The following is an 18,440-nucleotide window of genomic DNA, read 5'->3' on the forward strand; positions in this document are numbered from 1 at the left end:
GTGTGAATGATATAGAAAAGAGGGGGCAGCAAGGAAAGAGGGGAAAAAACCCTCACTGCATTAAAGGTATGAAGGCCAAACTAGTTATGATTTTATTCACACAATGAGCAACTGCATTATTTTTAAAGAAACATAAATACCAGGTGTGGGAGCCCCTACTCAGATCATGACTGTGGGGTGAGGGGATTTAATCCTTTAGCACCGCTGCAGTCCTGACCGAGATCAGCTCTTCCCTCTATACACACATGCTATATATGCATTGGGAGGAAAGCTCCAACGGGAAACAGTGGAATTGCAAGAGAATATGAACTATGGCGTTCCCCAAAGGATTGGAACCCGAGAAACAATAATTTAATATTTAATTCTGATTCAGGCTGGAAACTGCCTTCCTAATGGTTTCAATGGCACCAGAAAGGCTGAGAAAAGAACCATGAGTCTCCTTGTCTCTTTACCAGCTTCCAGCAGCAAAGGAAGAGAGACTGGAGAAAACTCTAGGATTGGATCCAGCAAAAGAATCTGACCTGAAAAGATGAGAAGGGGTGGGGGAATGATTCTCTATACTGCGGCCTCTCCAGATATGCTTTTTTGTGTGCATTCATGATGATTTGTGTTCATGATGCCACACAGTCCCGCTTTCAATACTGTTTTCACCTGCAAAAGTATTAGGACAGTCATACTGCTTCATTTCCATTAGATTTATAATCTGTAACTTCCTGCTCAAATCCCATAATTTTTTATACCACAAATACTCGGGAGGAAAGGGGTGTTGTCCCACTGGTTGCGCTATAGCCCCCACATAATGTGCAAGCTTTAGGGCAGCATTGCAGAACAACTAATAAAGCAGCATAAATAAATCCACCAGTAATGCACTATTATTGTGTCCAGAACATTTTGCAGAACACACCCACAATAAAACACCAGTCTGGAGGGGTTCTGAACTGAACCAGGGACAGAAACAAAGATGAAACAGGGATAATTGACACTGAGTTGTCTGGTCCTGGCAAAAGTGCTGAACGTGTGAACACAGGATGTTAGGTTGATCAAATAACTGGTCACAAAAAAACAAAACAAAATTCCCTGTGGCACATCTGATGTGAGGGTATAGTGTGATGGTGCAGCATGAAACTAATGGCTTTCTAGTTATGATGTTGCCAGACCTTTTAAAAGCCAACCAATAGGATTTACCTCTCTGCCCTTGTGCCACTGGGACTCCTTCTGTTCCAGTTCATTCCTCAGCCTGTGCACATCAGTAGTTGCCCTCTCTAGCTCCCCTGCTAGTCTTTGTTTTGAAGATTTCATCTGGTCCAGCTGTTCCCGAAGTAGAGTATTCATCTGGGAAAGATTGGTGCTCCTAGGACAAGCCAAGGACAATGTTTTCCTCCACAATCACCATATGGCACAATAATTCTATTAGATCCAAGAACTACTCTCTCTCTTTATGCCCATCTATCAAACCATCTTAGCAACAACAACAAAATCCCTCAGTTATCCCCAAATAGCAAAAGCTGGCCTTGGGAGCTTTTGTGGGCTGGTGAGAAAACAACAATCTCTGCAAAGACATTGTACCAACCAATTGAGAAAGGGGGTACCTAATTTCCCTGTATTAATTGGTATTATAAAGCAATGACACTTGCACATCTAAAACCTTGCTTAGTAACAGATAAAGCAATTAGGTCAGAACAATCCAATATAACATTGGATATAAGAATGCATTATGGTACTGGTCTAGGAAATATCAAAGTAGTATCCAATCTAATCCCCAAGTAAGTAATTTATTTAAAGTATGGCGTACTTGTCAAGGTAAGTTAAGTTGAGGTCTTTCACTTCTGACAGCAATTTATCACAATGAGCTGGATAATAAAAATGTCATGGGAAATATGCATGTTTGGGAAACATATGGTGTTACAGAAATTGCAGGGTGGGTGGGTTAAATAATGGTTTATAAGCAGATTGAGGAAGAAACAGACAGAACTAGTATTCTTTTAATCAGTACCTACAAATTAAACAAATCAGGAATAAATTGATTATGAAACATAGTATATTTAGGGATTGTACTTTAAAAAAAAATCTTCAAATACCTTGTAAAAAAAGTAAACCAGTTCTATTGAGTTATAAGATATTTTTAAACCATAGATTTAGTTCAAATGAGAAACTGATTTCACCAAAGCATTCCAGAGGAAGCACAGAGATGGATTTGAAAGAATATTCCACAGTCTGTGTTTGAATTACAAAGAAGACTTCTATAAATTCATTTTTAAGGTATCTAATGACACATAAATTGAGTTAAATATACCCAGAGGTTGAAGGTAATTTTGTTTGAGATGCAATTTTAATAGAGTTCATATGTACCGAATCTTCTGGACCTGTACTGGGTTTCGATAATAACAGAAATAAAGCATATTAATGGAGTATGCATAACCAATGGACCCACTTATTATCTTACTGTGATATGTAAATGACATTATACTTTTGGATGATATAGAAATGGTAATACATCTGTTAGCAGCAGTACAGTTGGCAGTTCACTATGATCAACTCACAGTCTTTTGATGAATAGCTTTCAAGGGTATGGGATATGATTTATAACATATGATTAATCTCACAAACATAATTAGATTTAGAGAGGGGAGACAACAAAACAATCAGTTTATTGATTATTGGGGGGAACTCCATGATGTGTGAGTTTTGCTAGGCTAGCACATGAACATTCAGTCCTGTGGTATCCCACCTGTCCACTGAAATGGTACAGGAACAGTTTTACAATATGTGAAGCCAGGTGGGGGGCAGATATGGATGCACCTAGAAAGGAACAAATGGGAGTTTAATGGTAGCTCCTGATTGTTCCTTTGCAAATGGGTCTCCCTAATAGTGCTGATCAGCAACAGTAAGCCTCTTTGAAAGGACGCTCCCAGCATCAATCAGCTGACCGGTACTGAAAGTGCTTCTTCTGAAAGCTGATCACACTGACCTCCTTTGAACTTTGACAACTGTCAATCACCTGGTTTCATTATGATGCCAAATGACTGACAGGTGGATGACAAAGTTGGCCTGTGGAGGGTAGGGGTATTTTGGAATCTGGCCCACTAGTCAAATCCAGTTCTCCACCCCTGTCATAACTAAAATAATCACAATTGTATTGTTACAATTATGCTGGGAGCCTACCTCTGGTTGAAGGCCAGTATTGCTGGTGTATTACTATACCAGATAAAATGACCTGAAGCAAATGGCAACCTTACCTCTGTTGCTCCTCTTCCAGGTGGATGAGGGTGCTCTCCAACTCTGTACTATGGTCATGCTCAAAGCGGCGTAAACGCGACTCTGTTGAGTCTAACCTTGTCTTCAGCTGGGAAAAGAACAGATTGTGCAATAATATTAATTAAGGCACTGAATGATTTATTGGCTGAAGGTTTAAAAATATGCATTCAGCAGATAATCTGTTGAAGGCAATATGATGATGGTCTCAGAATTCTGAAATTCTTCTTTTACAAACAAACAAACAAACAATATTTGAGCCATCTGAGCTCAGGACAACATAAAGGACAGCAGCTGTTAAAGCTTTAGAAATATGTTCTGAGCAGGGTTTTTTGCAGACATGGAAGAGGTCTTCATCCCAAAGAGCTCTATATTCCTTTACATGACAATGCCATGTTTCCTATACATAGGTCCCATGAATTCCAGAGGTGAATTTCTCCAACTAAGCCCTTCCCACTCCCACCAATACTCCCATCCACATCTAGCCTGTTGTCATCCTATTTTTTTCGCTCCATTCAGCATCTCCAACAGCCTGCTTTTCTTCTTCACACCTACTGCTAATGCCTCCACTCATGCACTGACCATTTGTTATCCCGACTATGCAGCCTTTGCCTTGGTGGCTTCTCTCTCAACATTGACTAATTTATAGGCAAACTAGAGGATACATTAGCTACATATCTGTGCCCTTAAGTGCAGGGTTGTGGGGTGTTTTCTTACACTAATTGTGAGTGCAGTGCCCTGATCCAAAGGAGGATCCTTTGCCCCCTGCTATAGCACTGATAGATATCATACAAACACACCACGCCAACAGTTTGCTTAGGAAAAAAGCTCCCACTGAAGTTGAATGGGAGGCTTTTTTCCCTATGCCAACTGCCAGCATGGGCAACCCAGCCTGCATACCAGCAACTGGTATTCAGCAGCATGCTGTCTCTGATCCTAGAGGTAGCATAGAATTGGGATGGGCAAAACTGTCATTCTCAGTTTCTCATTTTTCCAGTCTTTTAACTTGTTCTCCACATTTCCACATCAGTTCGTGATTTTTTTAAAAAAGTCCTCATGAAAATTCATCAGTATTTTCATACGATTTTCTCCTAATGTGTATGCAATTTTGCCTAATATACATTTTTGCAAGGCAATTTCCCCTCCCATAATGCATTTTTATGTACATTTTATCCTAGTATGCATTTCTGAACACACTATTTGGCTAGAGAATCTCATTGCAAAATTCAGAGAAGCGTTAATTTTGAACAATGGCTTTGTTTTGGTTCTCATATAGTTCTGGAAAGTGCAATTTAGGTAGGTTCACGTTTAAATGCAAGCTGAATAGATCTTTCCTTCCATCTGGTATACAGGCACTGTGACTAGTATCCATTGATACCTTCATCCTCCATGAATCTGTCTAAACTCCTTTCAAAGCTCTTGAAGTCATTGTCTATCACCACATGCTGAGGTACCAAATTCCATAGTTTAACTATGCACTGTGTAAAGAAGTACCCTTGTTTGTCCTGAATCTCCCACTACTGAGTTTCAGTGTGAGAGGGAGAAAATGTCTTTCTATCCACTTTCTCCACCCCAGAATCATTTTACAAACCTCCATCATGTCCTCCCTCCTTGTCTGGTTTTTTTTTTCCCACTAAAAGCCCCCAGACATTGTAACCTTTCCTTGTTGGGAGCTGCTCCAACCCTCTGATTTTTTGGTTGCTCTCTCCTGCTAAAAACATACTATAATATTCACTAATAGGCAAAAAAACATTGCCGTTTAAGAACATGCCTATAGGGGAGCAGGAGACCTGACCTCCTCTCTGAGATATTGGACTGCCCTACAAATTGGTCCAAATGCAAACACAATTTGGGTTGGTCTTTCACAGTCCAATCCACTTCCTGTGTAGCTTGGAAGAATTTGGTAACGTGCCTCTGAGCGCATGGTGAGTGATGGCAACACATGCCATCTCCAGAGATGGAGAATTATATTTTTGTATGTTTGTTGGTGTTCTTCTTACTTTGCTTCTTTCCTGTGTTACTAATGTTTCTACAGAGAATTTAATCTAGAAAATTTTATTTCCCACATTATTCATCCTAGAAATCTGTGTCAAATTTATTTTTATTAATTTCAAAGCCTTTTTCTTGGTCAATGTCATATGATGGTGAAGACAGCCTTTATGTATGTTCTATTTCTATTTTGGGTGCATTAACAGTTGAATCTGAAACTGAAGTTTGATGTAAAATCAGATTGATTACAATATGTTGCTACTTCAGCAATGACTCTAGCTGTTGGAAAAAAGAGGATGCATGTTTTCAGCCTGCTATGTTTAAACCACTTAATTTAAGGAAAGGTGGGGATGGTCAATTAAAAACATAGAGCACACCTATTTCACCTCCCACTGGTTTATCTTGTGCAAATTGAGACACTCCTGAGGTCCACTGGAGACTATTCTGCAGAGGTCAGTGGCATTATTCCACAATTATTTTCAGAGTTTTTTAGTGTAAATTTTGCAAAGTGTTGCTGTACTTCACATATTCACAGAAACAAAAACAAAAGAAAATGATTTCCTATAGGAAACATCACTAAAATCGCAAAGTAAATCAGACATATTTAAAGTGACCATCTGAACTATATCAACTATCTTAATAATGTTACTCTCCCTGCTAAAACAAGATCAGCATAGCACATGTCTATTATTTGGGCTGATTGCACGTGTTGCCACCACTCACCATATGCATTTTGACAAATTTGTAGGGCAGTCCAATATCTCAGAGAGGAGGTCAGGTCTCCTGCTCCCCTGGTGCATTCACTATAACTGCCCAATTTCCCTGCTTTTTAAAGTTTGATAGAAATATCTGTGGGCTATAGGTACGTTCTTAAACCCCAAGGTTTTTTGCCTATTGCTGAATTTCTCTGCTTTTTAATCCAAGAGGTGAGAAATGGGATCCTGTGCAGTGGGATTTACTCCTCTGGAATCATGGTCAGGATAGGTGAAACTGACCACAGGGGATGGGGAGGGGAGGAAGAGAAGGAGGAGGGAGAGGAGGAAGGGCAGAGGGGAGGAGGGGGATGAGAGCAGGCAAGAGGGGGAGGGGAGGAGGAGGACAGGTTTGATAATTTGCATGTTTATTGAGTTCAGTGGGATTTTCTCCCATGCAATCATGCTTAGGATAGGTAAAACTGACTGGGGGGAGGGAGGACTGGAGTGGTCAGGGGATGAGGAAGAGGGAAGGGGAGAAGGAAGGGAGAGGAGAGGGGAAGGAAGGGAAAGACAGGTCTGATCATTTGCATGCTTATTGAGTTCAATGGGATTTACTCCTATGGAATCATGGTTAGGATAGGTAAAACTGACCATGGGGGAGGAGGAGGGGGAGGAGCGGATTGGAGGGGGCAAAGGAAGGGGGAGGGCAGGTTTGATCATTTGCATGCTTATAGATTTCAATGGTATTTACTCCTGTGCAATCATGCTTAAGATAGATAAAACTGACCATGGAGAGGAGGAAGGGTAAGGGGAGGAGGGGGAAGGGGGGATTGGAAAGGGGTGAGGATGGTGAGGGAGGGGCAAAGGAAGGAGGAGGGAAGGGGCAAGAGAGAGGGGATAGGAGGGAGGAGAAGGGAGGGTGGGTTTGAGCATTTGCATACTTTTTTAGTTCAGTGGATTTATTTCTGTGCAATCATGTTTGAAAATGGAAATTGACTGCCTTCAAGTCGATCCTGACTTATGGCGCCCCTATGAATAGGGTTTTCATGGTAAATAATATTCAGAGGTGGTTTTACCATTACCTTCCTCTGAGGTTGAGAGGCAGTGACAGGCCCAAGGTCACCCAGTGAGCTTCATGGCTGTGTGGGGATTCGAACCCTGGTCTCCAAGGTCGTAGTCCAATACTGACCTGGGGGAGGGGCACAGATGGGATTGGGTGGGTGGGCACTGGGCAGAGGGAAAGCCCATTTCCTTTCCAAAAGGAAAACATTGTGAACAGTATCATTGCTTTTCAGCCTTTCCCCCACCTTTTTATTCTACAGCAGGCACATGTAGCCTCCCACCCAAATTTAAACCAAAGCTGTCACTAGCCACATCCACACCAGGCCTTTATTTCACTTTGGACAGTCATGGCTTCTCTCAAAGAATCCTGGGAAGTATAGTTAGTGAAAGGTACTGAGAGTTGCTAGGAGACACCCTGTTCCCCCTCACAGACCTTCAATCAGAGTGGCTGACTGTTAAATCACTCTGGCCACTGGAGCTCTGTCAGGGGAATAAGAGTCTCCTCTCAGCACCCTTCACAAGCTACACTTCCCAGGATTCTTTGGGAGAAGTTATGACTGTCTCAAGTGAAATAAAGGTCTGGTGTGGGTGTGGTCCCCTGATTAGCAAGCCCAGCAGTTTTGAATCTGGCTTTTAGAACACTGACAGTTGGTTCTTACTGAGCATGCCCTGGCTTATCATTCAGTTCGATGCAAAATTTATTAAATTAATTAAAAATCAGCCAGGCAAGATGAAGGTCAGAGTATGGGGCAAGGTCAGTAATAAGATTACAGGTACTCTGTGAACATGGCTGATTTTTAATGTATTTCAACAGATTATGAGAACTCTGACAGAAAAAAGTCCAAAAGGGCTCTGGTTTTTTCTCTCTCTCCTTAGACTTTGAACTCTTGATTCTCTCTGACTGTTTTGTGTAGCGCCATGAAAATTTAGAGGGTTGTTAAGCAAGCATTTCTGAGTCCAGGACTACAAGTTTTGTAAGGTTTTGTTTTGAAATGAGCTTATGGGAAGCATCAGAATGGCATGGGGGTATTTTCAATTTAACATTCCGGAATGTGAAAAATCCACGCTAGCTATAGTATACAGCCACTCTCATGGCTGTATAATATATTGGATCAGTGGAAGCTGGTGGCTCCGATGTCAGTGAATCTGCTCCGAGGTTTAGTCTGAACTTTCAAGGAGCTGTCCAAGGTGCAAAAGAAGCTTGGGCAGCTCCTTGAAAGTTTGAACTAAAACCTGGAGAGGAATTACTGCTCCACTGACATCAGATCCACCACCCTCCACTGCTATTGATCAATAGTAGTAGCAGTAGTAGTAGTAATAGTAGTAGTAGTAGTAATAATAATAATAACAACCTTCTACAAAATCATCTCAAGGCAATGTCCACAAAAAAAACCAGTTAAAAAAACAAAAAACAGTAGATATATTTATAACAAAGCAAAAACAATGCAATATAGACACTCATGGTATTTATTTATTTATTTGATTTATATCTTGCTCTTTCTCTCAGAAGGAACCCAGGGCTGGAAAGAAAGCACTAAAAACACTTTAAAACATCATAAAAACAGACTTCAAAATATATTAAAACACAACCACTATTAAAAACACATTAAAACAAAACATCTTTTGGTAGAGACCCATTCATCCATCTGGGAAAATCCATTGGAACAAAAATGTCTTCAGTTGTTTCCAGAAATTGTAGATAATGGACACCTGTCAAATCTTCAGGGATGCTGTTCCACAGAACAGGGGCAGCCACAATAAAAGCCCTGCTCTGAGTTAGTGTGGAGTGGACTTCTGAGATCTTTGGAACTTGCAAGGTATATAAGGGATAAGGCAATCTCTCAAGTAATCTGGTCCTGAGCTGCAGAAGGCCTTATATGTTTTACCAACATCTTGAACTTGGCCCAGTAGTAGATTGGCAACTAGTGCAAATCCCACAAGCAAGGTGTTATATACTGGCAGTAGATTGCCCGCACAGGCAACCTAGCTGCCACATTCTGCACCAGGTGCAGCCTCTGGATCAAGGGTAGCCCCACATAGAGAGCACTGCAGTAATCCAACCATGATTTGGATACATTGACAACTGTGGTCAAACTATTCTTATCTAGGAATGGCCGTAGTAAAACAACTATACTGATTGCCTTTGAAGAAATACTACATTCATGTGTTTGGCCTTCTCACAAATATTATAGTCCTGCATAGGTTTCCCTCTGTGAATTATAATCCCCCCTAGACCACACACACTTTAGTCATATATGATAGTTCATACCCTGCTGTGAAATAGGCTCTGTGCTCAAAAGGTCTTTCATGAAAAGAAGTACCCAGCGGGTTGTCTATATTACCAAAGAAAAAAGTGGACATTCAGAAAACCTGTTTGAGTCTTTAGTGATATGAACTATACAAAGAATACTTGTACTACATATGTCATTAGGCTAGGCTGTCTGCCAAGCACTTGCTCCAATTATATGTGCATGGCATGATGGGACAGTGATATACAAATTGCCCACAGTGGTAATAGTCAAACTCCCACATACTTCATCGTGATCATTTACAGCATGAGAAAAGCCATACAGACCATCTGTTTCTGATGCTCACACTCAGAGGTTTTCTCTAGCAGTTGCTGCTCCAGCTCTCCGCATCGTTTCTTGTACTGCAGCATCTAAGCCAGGGAGGAGAAACCACAAGGGAATTAGGTAAAAGGAATGAAAAGATACAGCAAGAGAAAACAAAGGAAGGAAGTAGTAGCCCAAGTAAGGCTACTTAACCATGAGCAAAAGAGGCACAAAGATTGTAAAATGGTAAGAACTACAGTTTGATCCACTAGATGAATGATAATTTATCCAACAACATTAATAGGCTTTCAATCAATCCTAAAGAGAAGTGTGAAAATCTCCTTGGATTCCTGCCAAAACACCTGATGGAGCTCTGTGTGTGTGTGGGGGGGTGTCAGTGTAATAAAACACAGACTATGGTAAGAGCCAGACAAACAGAATCGCAAGTGTACATCCCCATATGAAGTTCCACTGCGACAATACTCTTAATATCACCATTGTCAATTTGTATTCTAATATCAGCCCCATACTTTATCCTATGCAAACAATTGTTAAGGAATGCAATAAGCTCTGATCCTGTTGATTGTCAGTGTAGACTGGCTCAAAGATTTTCGAAAACATTACACCAGTGCCGAAGCTGGTACTTATACATTACCCAGTAGAGCCATTCAAGTGTCATAGTTTGCTGGCGTAAGTAAAAGAGAAATTGGGGAAGTGTTCCATCTTTACTTTGGGATGGCCAGTGTACAATCCCCAGTTTCTTGTTTCCAACTCCAAAGTTTTAAGTCAGTTTCTCTTCTACTGCAACTTGATTTGAAGAACTTCTATTTTCCCCATATGTGCTTGTTCAGATGACACACTCTAATAAACTCTCCGGGCCACATTCTTCATGCAAAATTGATCCAATAAAGATTGTTGGCCTAAACCCTACTTCAGTTTGCTGGGATCTTCTTAAAGCCTAGATTTCCTAACTAACTACCTTCTCTCTGTCTGAACCTTGGTGTAAAATATGGAGGAAGAATTTATGAATTCCTGCCTAGCACCATTGTAATCTGTGAGAAGTCAGGTCAGGCCTATAGCAAGAACTATTTTTGAGAGGAGGCCATTGTAAGTAATAAATACATGACTACCCCAGTAGTCAGAGAAGAATGAAGCATCTGTCATTAAAGTAGAGTTCTGGAGAAAAGAACCAGAGGCAGAATATAGATTCTGAGGAGTATCATTTCGGAAATGGAGGGAGGACATGGAGGAAAAAGGGCAAAAAGGAAGAACCTGGGAACTACAGACCAGTCAACCTGACATCAGAATTCTGGAGCAGATTATAAAGCAGGTCAATCTGCAAGCACCTTGAAAATAATGCAGTGATTACTAGAAGCCAACATGGATTTGTCAAGAGCAAATCTGCCAGACTAATCTTAGCTCATTTTTGATTGGGTAACCTCCCCTGTAGACCGTGGGGATGCTGTGGACATAATATACGTCAACTTCAGTAAAGCTTTTGACAAAGTGTCCCATGATATTCTGATTAGCAAGCTAGCTAAATGTGGGCTGGATGGAACAACCATCAGGTGGATCCACAGATGGCTACAGAATCGTACTCAAAGAGTGCTTATCAATGGTTCCTTCTGAAACTGGGGGAAAGTACAAGCAGGGTACTGCAGGGCTTGATCTTAGGCCCAGGGCTCTTCAACATTTTTATTAATGACTTGGATGAGGAGGTGCAAGGAATTCTTATCAAATTTGCAGATGATACATGATTGGGAAGGATAGCTAATACCCTGGAGGACAGAAACAAAATTCAAAGTGATCTTGACAGAAGGGAGCATTGGGCTGAAAACAACAGAATGAAATTTAACAGGGGTTAGTGAAAAGTTCTACACCTAGGAAAAAGAAACCAAATGCACAGTTATAAGATTTTTGCATTTTGGGGTGAATGTGCTTAGAAACTTCCACGAGAACAGGGGCTGTCATTAGTGCAAACGATTTTAAGTGTGTTCAGCTGAATACATGAAGCTTCCCCCTTCAGACCTTCCCATTCAACACATGAAGGTTGGGACAGAGCTGGTAGGAATATTGGGGAGGGGCTAGCATGTGCGGCCCCACTCCTCACTCAATGAATTCTATGACTGCATGGGTGAACACCTGAATAGAGCTACAAGCATGGCCGATAAGCAGAAGCAAGGAACAACTGTGGTTGCCAGAGTGCCTGGGCATGATGAGGAGAGAGGGCCCTGAAGAAAGAATGTTATTCCAGCTCCACCATGTTAAAAAAAAGAGATGTAAAAAAAAAAGAGATGCAGTATGCCCCTCTGATGATCAGGCCCAAACAGTCCCTTTAAACCAGGACAGGGGACCTTTTTCAGTACAAGGGATGCATCACCTTGAGAGCAAACCAGTGGTGAGCACAACCAGAGGCAAAAATGGGTGCAACAACGTTTGTGACTCTTACTATTGAACAGTGGGCTAAATATTTGCCATGTAAAGCCAGAGGTTCCCACACATGCACATCTAACCTCAATCCAGGCAAGCTAGAGGTATTATCGAAGGACACATTCCAGGCAGGCAAAAAGCACTCAAAGAGGGTGTGGAGAGGAGAGGGGATGGCTTAGCAAGGAGAGTCCTGATTGCTGGATAAAAAGGCCTGGACAGCTGCCTGCATACCTGCTTTAATCTACCTAAAGGCTCCCTTCTCCTCCAGAGAACTTTGGAGAGATCAAAGGAAAGATTTCTTAGGAATCTAAGAAGCTGTCTGACATTACGTTTCCCAGTGGATCCCTATAGAAAATTTCTTCAAACTAGGAATGGGTGAGAATTTCGATTCAGTTTGCATTTCAAACCGAATTTATCAAATGCACACTTTCCAAAACAACATTTATTTATTTATTTATTTGTTTCATTTTTAAACCGCCCATAGCGAATAGCTCTCTGGGCGGTGTACAAAAAGATTAAAATACAAAATATCATAATAAAATCAACCAAACATAATAAACACAAACAAGGAACAACAAAAATATAAAAGTTAAACACATTAAAATGCCTGGGAGCATAGCCAGGTCTTAACCTGGCGCCGAAAAGATAGAAGCGTAGGCGCCAGGCGTATTTCTTCGGGGAGGCTATTCCACAATTCGGGGGCCACTACAGAAAAGGCCCTAGATCGAATAACTGTCCTCCGGGCTTCCTGATGAGTTGGTACCCGGAGGAGGGCCTTAGTTGCTGAGCGAAGTGACCGGGTAGGTTCATAGTGGGAGAGGCGTTCCACAAGATATTGCGGTCCCACGCCATGTAAGGCTTTATAGGTCATAACCAGCACCTTGAATCTGGCTCGGAAACAGATAGGTAGCCAGTGCAAATGGGCCAGAACAGGTGTTATATGTGCTGACCGGCTGGTCCTCGTCAGCAGTCTGGCTGCTGCATTTTGCACTAGCTGAAGTTTCCGAACTGTCTTCAAGGGCAGCCCTACGTAGAGCGCATTACAGTAATCCAGCCTAGAACATGAACAGAGCATGAACAACTGAGGCGAGGTCATCCCTGTCCAGATAGGGGCGTAGCTGGGCTACCAACCGAAGATGGTAGAACGCATTCCTTGCCACCGAGGCCACTTGCGCCTCAAGAGACAGGGAAGGATCGAGAAGCACCCCCAGACTACGAACCTGTTCCTTCAAGGGGAGTGTAACCCCATCTAGAACAGGGTAAACATCCACCATCTGTACAGGGAAGGCACTCACCAACAGTGTCTCAGTCTTGTCTGGATTGAGTCTCAGTTTATTAGCTCTCATCCAGTCCATTATCGCGGTCAGGCAATGGTTCAGCACATCCACAGACTCACCTGTAGAGGATGAAAAGGAGAAATAGAGCTGCGTGTCATCAGCGTACTGGTGGCAACGCACTCCAAAACTCCTGATGACAGCACCCAGAGGCTGCATGTAGATGTTAAAAAGCATGGGGGACAAAACCGACCCCTGAGGGACTCCACAATGGAGAGTCCAAGGTGTCGAGCAATGTTCCCCAAGTACTACCTTCTGGCGACGATCCGCCAAGTAGGAGCGGAACCACTGCCAAGCAGTGCCTCCAACTCCCAACTCCGCGAGTCTCCCCAGAAGGATACCATGGTCGATGTAACATGAGAACCAAAACACAGCTAATCTTCAAAATTCGCACTTCCAATTTTGCAATGTAGTTCACCAACCAATGTTTACAAAAATGCATATGTTAGGGGAAGGTGTGCATAAAAATGAATATATGAGTGAAAATAACATGCAATAATGCATTATATGACAAGAAATGGTTTGAAAAAATGTATACATTAGTCAAAACTGCCTACAACAAGGTGTTTCTTAGGAGAAATTTGCACTAAAATGCTGGAGAATTTTCATGAGGATTTTCTTAAAAGAAAAAAATCACAAATTGCTGGAGAAATGGGGAGAGACCCAGTGCCTGCAGGAAGAAGGAGAACATCGCCACCCAGGGAAGGAGAGCCTGCTGTTGCTGCTGCTGTTGGAACACCACCTCCACCACCCTTCCCAGTGGGACTGCTGCCTGGCAGACGTGCCTCCTGCAGGACCAGGTCCCAGGTACCCAGCCAGCTGTGACTAATTTCCATCACCTCTCCCTCTTTGGAGGGATACATAAGCCGGCTGGCTGAGGTGGCCTGGGAGACCCAGTGCCTGCAGGAAGAAGGAGAACATCGCCACCCAGGGAAGGAGAGCCTGCTGTTGCTGCTGCTGTTGGAACACCACCTCCACCACCCTTCCCAGTGGGACTGCTGCCTGGCAGACGTGCCTCCTGCAGGACCAGGTCCTAGGTACCCAGCCAGCTGTGACTAATTTCCATCACCTCTCCCTCTTTGGAGGGATACATAAGCTGGCTGGCTGAGGTGGCCTGGGGTTTTGTCTTTTGTTTTGTTTTTGTTTTGCTGCTTTTTTTCTTTTTCTTTTGGGTGCCATTGGTTTTAGCTATGGGTGGGTTCGGTTTTGTTTTATATTGTAGTTCTTGGGTTTTTATGTTGTTTGTATGTTGTATTTTACTTTATCTCGTACGCCGCCTAGAGTGGCCGCTTGTGCGGCCAGATAGGCGGCCTAGAAATAAAATTTATTATTATTATTATAATATTGGAAAAAACAAGCAACTGAGAGAAACAAAACTGACAGATCTTTCCATCCCTATCCCAAACACAACTGAAACTGCTGATTGGTGTACCAACTCTCCCATCAAAACACATCGACTGATTATTATTATTGTTTTGCACATTTTAACTTGCAGTTTAATCAAAAGCATGGCATGTCATCCTGTCATAACAGCTGTCTACTTAGCTTGCTTCCAGATTAACTTTTTATTGAGCATTCATCCTGATTTGTTTGCAGGGAGATTATGCAACACTGCATCAAGCAATTTTATCTCACAGTGCATTTTTCCATCACTTTCCTTACTGCAAAAAGTCTGATTTGGGGAGGAAGCAGGTTTGTTGCACAACAGCACCAAATCTGCTTTAAATGTACAATCTGCACTTGCCCTAAGCAACTGAATCCCAATAGTGACAGTCTAGAAGCATCCTTAGAAACTGTCTATAGGCTCTTCCCCCTGCTTGGATTGTATTGCTCACATGGTAAATTATTCATTTATTTTATTTATTTATTTATTTTATTCGATTTATATACTGCCCACAGCCCGAAGGCTCTCAGGGCGGTGCACAACATAGGATAAAATACAAAAGAATCACAAAAACAGTAAAGCATACATATTAAACAATTAAACAACCTAATATACATTAAAAGCTAAAAAGATAGATTAAAATGCCTGGGAGAATAAAAAGGTTTTAACCTGGCGCCGAAAAGATAAAAGTGTAGGCGCCAGGCACACCTCATCGGGGAGACTGTTCCATAATTCGGGGGCAACCACTGAAAAGGCCCTAGATCTTGTTACGACCCTCCGAGGTTCTCTGTGAGTCGGAACTCGGAGGAGGGCCTTAGATGTTGAACGTAGTGAACGGGTAGGTTCATATCGGGAGAGGCGTTCCACTAGGTATTGTGGTCCCGAGCCGTGTAAGGCTTTATAAGTCAAAACTAGCACTTTGAATTTGGCCCGGAAACAAATCGGTAGCCAGTGCAAATGAGCCAGAACAGGTGTTATATGTGCGGACCGCCTAGTCCTCGTCAACAGTCTAGCAGCTGCGTTTTGCACTAGCTGAAGTTTCCGAACTGTCTTCAAAGGCAGCCCCACGTAGAGCGCATTGCAGTAATCCAATCTAGAGGTTACCAGAGCATGCACAACTGAAGCGAGGTCGTCGCTTTCCAGATAGGGACGTAGCTGGGCTACCAATCAAAGGTGGTGGAACGCATTCCGTGCCACCGAGGCCACCTGCGCCTCGAGAGACAGGAATGGATCGAAAAGAACCCCCAAGCTACGAACCTGTTCCTTCAGGGGGAGTGTAACCCCATCTAGAACAGGTTGAACATCCACCATCTGGTCAGAGAAGGCACTCACCAACAGCGTCTCGGTCTTGTCAGGATTGAGCCTCAGTTTATTAGCTCTCATCCAGTCCATTATCGCGGCCAGGCAATGGTTCAGCACATTAACAGCCTCACCTGAAGAAGATGAAAAGGAGAAATAGAGTTGTGTGTCATCAGCATACTGGTGACAACGTACTCCAAAGCTCCTGATGACCGCACCCAGCCGCTTCATGTAGATGTTAAAAAGCATAGGGGACAGAACCGATCCCTGCGGGACTCCACAATGGAGAGTCCAGGGTGTCGAACAATGCTCCCCAAGCCCTACCCTCTGGAGACGATCCACCAAGTAGGACCGGAGCCACTGCCAAGCAGTACCTCCAACTCCGAACTCCGTGAGTCTCCCCAGAAGGATACCATGGTCGATGGTATCAAAAGCAGCTGAGAGATCAAGGAGAATCAACAGAGTAACACTCCCTCTGTCCCTCTCCCGACATAGGTCATCGTACAGGGCGACCAAGGCTGTTTCAGTGCCAAAACCAGGCCTAAAACCAGATTGAAATGGATCTAGATAATCAGTTTCATCCAAGAGCACCTGGAGCTGGCTGGTGACCACCCGTTCTAAGACCTTGCCCAGGAATGGAACATTCGCTACCGGTCTATAGTTGTTCAAATTATCTGGGTCCAGGGAAGGTTTCTTCAGGAGTGGTCTCACTACTGCCTCTTTTAAGCAACTAGGGACCACTCCATCCCTCAAGGAGGCATTTATCACTTCCCTGGCCCAGCCGGCTGTTCCAACCCTGCCAGCTTTCACTAGCCAAGAGGGGCAAGGATCCAGTACAGAGGTGGTTGCACGCACCAGTCCAAGCACCTTGTCAACGTCCTCAAGCTGTACCAACTGAAACTCATCCAATAAATGAGGACAAGACCGTGCTCCGGATACCTCATTAGGTTCAACTGCCATAATACTGGAGTCTAAGTCCCGGCGGATGCGTAAGATTTTATCTTGGAAGTGCCCAGCGAACTCATTACAGCGGGTTTCTGAAGGTTCTGTAATGTCCTGAGGGCTAGAATGTAAAAGCCCTCGGACAATTTTAAAGAGCTCCGCTGGGCGGTTGAGAGATGATTTAATAGTGGCAGTGAAGTATCGCTTTTTCGCTGCCCTCACCGCTTCTGTATAAAACTTAGTGGAGGCACTTACCAAGGCATAATTGCATCCGTCAGGAGTACGCCTCCATCTGCACTCAAGCCTTCTCCTCTCTTGCTTCATCGCTCTCAGCTCCGGGGTATACCACGGGGCTGCATGAGCTCTGCATGGGATAGGGCGCGCAGGAGCGATCGTGTCCACAGCCCGGGTCATTTCCGTATTCCACAGTTTGACCAGGGCTTCAACAGGAGCGCCTGTCTTATCAGCCGGAAAATCCCCCAGAGCCCTTTGGAAACCCAAAGGATCCATTAGTCTCCGAGGTCGGACCAGCTTAATAGGTCCTCCACCCTTGCAGAGGGAAAGGGTGGCTGTAAGCCTAAACTTCAGCAAGCGGTGATCTGTCCATGACAACGGGGTCGATAAAAAACTCCCCACCTCCAGATCACCATCTCCATGTCCAGTGGCAAAGATCAAATCAAGAGTGTGCCCCGACACATGCGTTGGGCCAGTAGCAAATTGAGACAGCCCCATGGTTGCCATGGAGGCCATGAAGTCTGGAGCCGCCCCAGATAAAGCAGCCTCGGCATGGATGTTGAAGTCTCCCAGTACTAATAGTCTGGGGGACTTCAACAGTACCTCCGAGACTACCTCTGACAGCTCAGTTAGGGAAGCTGTTGGGCAGCAGGGTGGACGGTACACCAACAAAATTCCCAGTCTGTCTCTTTGACCCAGCACAAGGTGGAGGCATTCCAAGCCAGTCGTCACCTGGACAGGGTGCTTGATGAGTGAGAGAGAACTCCTATAGGCCACAGCTACCCCACCTCCCCGACCCTCGGATCTACCACAGTGCTGAACCGTATACCCAGGTGGGCAAAGCTGGGAAAGAGTAACTCCTCCCTGATCACCCACCCAGGTCTCGGTTATGCATGCCAGGTCGGCACCCTCATCGACAATTAAGTCGTGGACGAGGGAGATCTTGTTATGTACCGACCTGGCGTTTAGGAGCAGCACTTGGAGATCCGAGAGCTGGCTGATAGGACAACCAACAGTCCTGCGGATGTGAGAAGGACCGGAACAAGGTACAGACACAACTTGTCTGGGATGAGTTCCCCTTATCTGGCATGTTCTTCTCACAACACCGTACCTCCCATTACCCATCACTACGTTGATTGGGCCCCCCGAAAGTCCCCCCGGTTGGAGCAAAGCCCTCTCTCCCAGTTCATCATGAAATAGTTCATCATGAGCAGAACTAATTTTAAACACCATACCTCTTCTCCCATTATTTTATTTATTCTATTAA

The 18,440-nt window shown here is 43.7% G+C and overlaps 1 protein-coding gene across 1 annotated transcript in view; it reads right to left on the reverse strand.

Annotated features, from left to right (window-relative positions):
- CROCC2 (ciliary rootlet coiled-coil, rootletin family member 2) overlaps nucleotides 1-18,440 on the reverse strand; it is a 123,931-nt gene that overhangs the window by 94,022 nt on the left and 11,469 nt on the right. The window contains exons 5-7 of the mRNA XM_061637717.1: nucleotides 9,574-9,657; nucleotides 3,237-3,343; nucleotides 1,186-1,351 (exon numbers count right to left, since the gene is read on the reverse strand). Of these exons, the coding sequence (XP_061493701.1) occupies nucleotides 1,186-1,351; nucleotides 3,237-3,343; nucleotides 9,574-9,657 (357 nt within the window). The remainder of the gene's footprint in view (nucleotides 1-1,185; nucleotides 1,352-3,236; nucleotides 3,344-9,573; nucleotides 9,658-18,440) is intronic.

Source organism: Rhineura floridana, chromosome 7, assembly GCF_030035675.1.
Source record: "Rhineura floridana isolate rRhiFlo1 chromosome 7, rRhiFlo1.hap2, whole genome shotgun sequence".
In the NCBI taxonomy this organism is placed as follows: Eukaryota; Metazoa; Chordata; class Lepidosauria; order Squamata; family Rhineuridae; genus Rhineura; species Rhineura floridana.